A 5,000-nucleotide genomic window follows, 5' to 3' on the forward strand; every position below is an offset into this window, starting at 1 on the left:
GCATTCCCGGTGCTATATCGAACTGATTGCCCTCGGGCGATCCTTGTAGATAGGTGACGGTGTTGATGTAATCCTGGCGCCCATGGTAGTGCACGGTGCGGCGTGCCTTGCCCGTTCCAGTAGTTTCCGACCATTTAACCTCCGCAAAGCCTTTGATTTGTAAGCTGACACCTAATGCGACGTGGATGAACAAGGACGATGAGGATGAGTGATGAGTCACCGGAATACTGCGCACGCTACGAGCAATGTGGTAATCGGTCAGTGCAGTGCCACAATGCAGTACCTTTAACTTTGAATGCTTGCAGTACACATAGGTTCACTACTCCGGCCAATGTCTGGCCGGGAAAGTACACTCCGCACACATTATTATCGAACTGTATTCGACACTCGCAACCGTCTGGCATTTTGCCGTTGAAAGCGCGACCTAAGAGTAAAGCACACCAAATGTCTCTGCGACGTACTGCCAGCCAGGCTTCGCAGGTTGGTGTGGTATCGCGTGCACTACCTAGCGACCCAGTACCTCAATCAATAATTCTTATCTAATTATCAAACCAACCACAGCGCTGACGATAACCTGAGGCAGAACCATACAATGCCCAATCAGTACTTGGGCCCTTCATCGTCATCAAAGTTAGATAAGATAAGCGATAAGAAATATCGAAACTTTGCTGAACAGCTGAAGTGTTGCTCAAACAGCACACTGGCATTTTGGGACGAATCGTCCAGCCAGACCCCAGAGTCTGTTGATGGTGTCGCTATCTAGCAGCATGTGAGGTTTTTGTGGTGTTCGTCATTGCCACATCATTGTCTATGTCTATGCTATGCACATGTTCTAGCGGGAGTCCAGTGGAACCTCGATTCTCTGTTTAAAATCTTTGAAGGAGGATATCTGATTTTTACATAAATTCAAAGAAACAAGTAGCAGCTGAAGCATTGGCAACTCTGTGTTACATTTCCACCAATGAATCTTCTGGCCGTGGTATTATGCTAAGTGATGCTTCAAGATGATCATTAACAAGATACATTCCAGCATCACCAGCATCACCAACAACGCCCAGGGTCGATTGACGACCACTGAGGAAGCCTTCACTTGGTCGAACAGCAAAGCAACGCGACTCACGATCATCAACCATGCCTTAGTCAAGAAGAGAGATGGATACTGAGCAAGCATCTTTTCTCACCAAACAAAACTAAAGGGCCCATCAGGGGCCAAAGCGATCCAAGACAGCCAAGCATAAATTCCATTCGATACCATGACAACCTTCCGACTAAGCTGGCGGCTGGTTTAAAGCGACGACCGCTCGGTGAACCACATCGGTTACCGCAATCGCATTCTGCTCGTCAACACCCCCACCCCCGGGGGCGGAAAAGCGCGGTCCCCAAATACGACGCATACGATCAACCCCTTTCGCCCCTTCGCGTGATCGTTCCACCACAAACGCCAGACACATACACATACAACGAGACACGACGATGCGATGGGGTGGCTTGTGAAGATCATCGTCGGCAGCCGCGCACGCTTGAAGGCCATTACGACGTGACGTCACACAACTCTCGAACTGCTCGCGCTCTCAGTGGGTTAGTGTAGTGTGGCCGCGGTGGGTCGCAGTTTGAGAAATCAGCTCCGATCGTGATCTTGGGCACATTCGACAGTAGTGGCCGTGCATTGTGGATGGTATAGGATGTGTTATTAGTTGCTGCTTCTCATGAAAAGCAGCTGGGAAAAGACGGAAAACCGAAATCGATAGTGATACCAGCGATTGAGCAGTCCGATCAAATCAAAAACGAGAAATGGGGGTCGAATGTGACATTCGCTTCACCAACAGCACGCACGGAACGTTTCTCAGCGGACAGCGCCTGACCGGGAGTGTGGTGCTGAAGCTAACCGATACGAAAAAGTACAATGGTGAGTCATGTTGAACCTATCAAAAACTTCCGGACACACCCGGACCGTTAACCCGGAGTGATGGAGTTGTGCTGTGCACCATAAATGAAACAGCGCGAGGTGATGGGCTTTGGAAAGTTTGATTGTAACCTTCTTCTTCTACTTCTTCGTCTCTACTTCGTTGTTTAAATTCTTTCGCGATATGTGGCATGATATGACCGCCGTCACAGAGATTACACTACGGATTGTCGGCTGTAGTGCTGTCCAGTGGTCCCAACGGCGTGGCCAAGGACGGCGGCGGCGGACGGTGTACTACACTGGCAAACGGGATCACTTATCATCGGTGAAAGTGCTGGTGGCCTCACAGCCGAATGGTAAGCTGCGGGAGGAGCAAAATGTAATCCAAGGCCACGAAGGGCACTGATGCACAATTCGTCGTTTCAGGTTCACCAGCGGAGCTACTGGCCGGGGAACACATTTACGAGTTCGCCTGTGACCTTCCGGCCAATCTGCCGACCTCCTTCGAAGGTTCGTACGGTCAGTGCCGCTACACGGCCCAGGTCATCATGGATCGGCCCTGGAAGTTCAATCTCACGTACAAGGTGGGCTTCACCGTGATTCAGCCGCTCGATCTGAACGTGTTCTCACCGTCGATCCGTGTGCCGGCCCGTATGGAAGATGCGCGCGTGTTTTGCTGTGGTTTCTGGCAAACCAAACCACTGTATGTGCAGGTAACTGCACCGTGTACCGGCTACGTACCCGGTCAGGCCATACCGCTCACGATCGAACTCGATAATCGATCGAGCCGCACGATCGAGGGCGTTAACATGAAGCTGCTACAGGAGGTCAACTATCGGAGCGAAGCACCACGGATCAAAACCAAACATGAGCTGCACACGGTCGTGAAGCACATAGGGGACGGTGTGGGCCCGGAAACGAAACGAAAGTACGAACAGCGACTTGTCGTTCCTACGGTCGCACCGTCGACCTTGACGTTGGGGGAATCAAATCTCATAACCGTGTCCTACCGGCTGCACATCACGGTGCGTGTGTCGGGTTGTGGTTCCGATCCGGTGCTAGAGATTCCGCTCACCATCGGCACTATTCCGTTGGTCTTCTATCAGCCGGCCACCGCGCCACCCAGCACACCTGGTCCATCGTCGTCGTCGTCGCCTCCCACGATCGGGTTCGTCTTTGGTTCCGGCGGTACGGGCCAGTTGCCTAGCGCACCGAACGAAAAGACCGAGCTCGTCCGTGAAGGGACACTGCCACCGGATTATTTGCGTAAGATAATAACGATACCAGTGGATGGGGTGTGACTCCAGGTTTGGCTGGCTATTTACTAACTATGATTTTCTCTCTGTTTGCTTTTTGTAGCTCCACCAACGTATGAGGAAGCGATGAATGCGGCGACCGTGGTTATCACCGATGAGAGTGATACGAACGCGCTCGGCACTAGACCTTATGTGCCTCTCTATCCGTCCTACAACCTGGCCGATGTACAGTGGCCTCCGCTACCTCCCAAACCGTGATCCCTTTACTGGTGAATCTCCTCCTACTTTTACCTCTCTCTAACGCAGTGCATTTAATGCTGTAACAGTTTTCATTCTTTCCTTCTATTAGAACAGTTGCGAAGGAGCGCAACTGTTCCAAGTGTATTGTAACTAACTTGAAACATTACCAACTATCAGTGCCTGTATACTTTACACTGCTGTTGTCTTTTTATGGGAATAATGAAGGATTCATTTTATTTTTACTGGAATGCTTCAACATTGCGTTTTAAGCGGATAACTGTGGACACATCCGAAGTCCGTTGGTCCTCTCTTCTACTTGCAGCAACCTTCCTTGGCGCCATTCTTGCACGAGCAGGTACAACGGTCCTCACAGGCACATCCGGAGCCGCAGCGAGGGCTCGTGCATTTGCAGTCTACAAACCGAGAAGCGATGCGTTAGTTATTGAAAGTCTTCAAACCAGTAAACAGACGTTGCAAAATGAAACAGCATGCCGCCGATACTTACCAGCAACACAGGTTTTGCAAGGCATCTTCACAAGGCTGGGGTTTCGTGGGTTTCACGGCTTCAAGGTTACACGACGTGTTACGAGGTGGTTTGGGGTGGTAGGTAGCGCTTCTGCCACTAATTCTATCTCTAGCTCCGTTGACTTGTTATTGTTGACGGTTTGTGACGATTGGCTTCGCTGCGTACGCTATTTTATAGCGTCAATGCAGCATCATGATCTTCGTGTGCAACACAACTCGAGCACGCTTTCACGCGGCGCGATTGAGTACGGTTGGGGGAGGTACTTGAACTCGTCAACTGATTGAGTGCAACCGGGGCCTAGAGAGTCAGTGTGGTGTTGGGCGCAAACGTGGCGATGATGAATGAGTCAGAGTGGTGATGGGTGGTGTGGTAGTGGTTTAACGGAGCGCTCGTTATCTTCGTTATCGGGCGATGGTTTGGGACGAAGCCAAATGAGCTACCATTAACATGCGTTGTGGTAAATGCGGATGTAAACAATCGATGTCTTCGTCTCCGCTTGTCGGTAGCTTACGGCGTACACGGATGGGACTTCCGACGTCGTCACAAATTGACGACGTACCTCCACGATACCCCCCAGGGGCCCCATTATGCCCCTCTCCGGGGAATTGGAGACATCAGCGTGTAAATTGCATCATGCATAGCCTGCGATGGAAAGAGACGCAAAAGAAAAAAGCAAAACACCGTCGCATCACTATAGCGACGGAGCACTTGCACACGGCACTACACCGTCATCCTAAGGCATCCTGGGTGGTAGTGTGGAGGGGTGGTATGGTGCGCTGCACCGGGCTATAAAAGTATGCACAGCGCGTACACCGAGGTGCAGTAGAGATCATCAACAGCCGTTGCTCTGAGCATAGAAGAGCCCGACAGAAACATAGAGGGACAGCGAGAGAGAGAGAAAGTGAAGCTTCCGGTGGTGCAAAACACATATCACAGCTGTGCTCGCGAATCCGGTGTTGGTGGCAAATTTAGAGTCATTTCGTCTTCGGGAGAGAGAGAGCCATCGTAGTGAGCCATCGACAACGCCTACTGCTGCGTGACAAATTATTTGCAAGCGAGCTATTCCAGCGGAACA

The 5,000-nt window shown here is 51.1% G+C and overlaps 3 protein-coding genes across 3 annotated transcripts in view; 1 reads left to right on the forward strand and 2 right to left on the reverse strand.

The window, feature by feature from the left end:
• The window catches only part of LOC126573395 (arrestin domain-containing protein 3-like), a 1,703-nt gene extending 1,165 nt beyond the window's left edge, over positions 1-538 (reverse strand). The window contains exons 1-2 of the mRNA XM_050233486.1: positions 284-538; positions 1-171 (exon numbers count right to left, since the gene is read on the reverse strand). The exon at positions 1-171 is cut by the window's left edge and continues 819 nt beyond it. Of these exons, the coding sequence (XP_050089443.1) occupies positions 1-171; positions 284-404 (292 nt within the window). The 5' untranslated portion in view covers positions 405-538. The remainder of the gene's footprint in view (positions 172-283) is intronic.
• Positions 539-1,014: 476 nt separating this feature from the next.
• On the forward strand, positions 1,015-3,647 carry LOC126573394 (arrestin domain-containing protein 2-like). The gene is made up of 4 exons (XM_050233484.1): positions 1,015-1,906; positions 2,116-2,259; positions 2,330-3,169; positions 3,263-3,647. Exons 1-4 carry the CDS (start codon positions 1,792-1,794, stop codon positions 3,415-3,417), a joined length of 1,254 nt encoding a protein of 417 aa, XP_050089441.1. The 5' UTR covers positions 1,015-1,791; the 3' UTR covers positions 3,418-3,647.
• Positions 3,605-4,157, reverse strand: LOC126573402 (metallothionein-4-like). The gene is made up of 2 exons (XM_050233492.1): positions 3,905-4,157; positions 3,605-3,812 (listed from the first exon to the last, which is right to left on the reverse strand). The coding sequence occupies exons 1-2, from the start codon at positions 3,927-3,929 to the stop codon at positions 3,712-3,714; spliced, it is 126 nt and encodes a 41-aa protein (XP_050089449.1). The 5' UTR covers positions 3,930-4,157; the 3' UTR covers positions 3,605-3,711.
• Positions 4,158-5,000: the final 843 nt, after the last annotated feature.

Source organism: Anopheles aquasalis, chromosome 2 (genome assembly GCF_943734665.1).
Source record: "Anopheles aquasalis chromosome 2, idAnoAquaMG_Q_19, whole genome shotgun sequence".
In the NCBI taxonomy this organism is placed as follows: Eukaryota; Metazoa; Arthropoda; class Insecta; order Diptera; family Culicidae; genus Anopheles; species Anopheles aquasalis.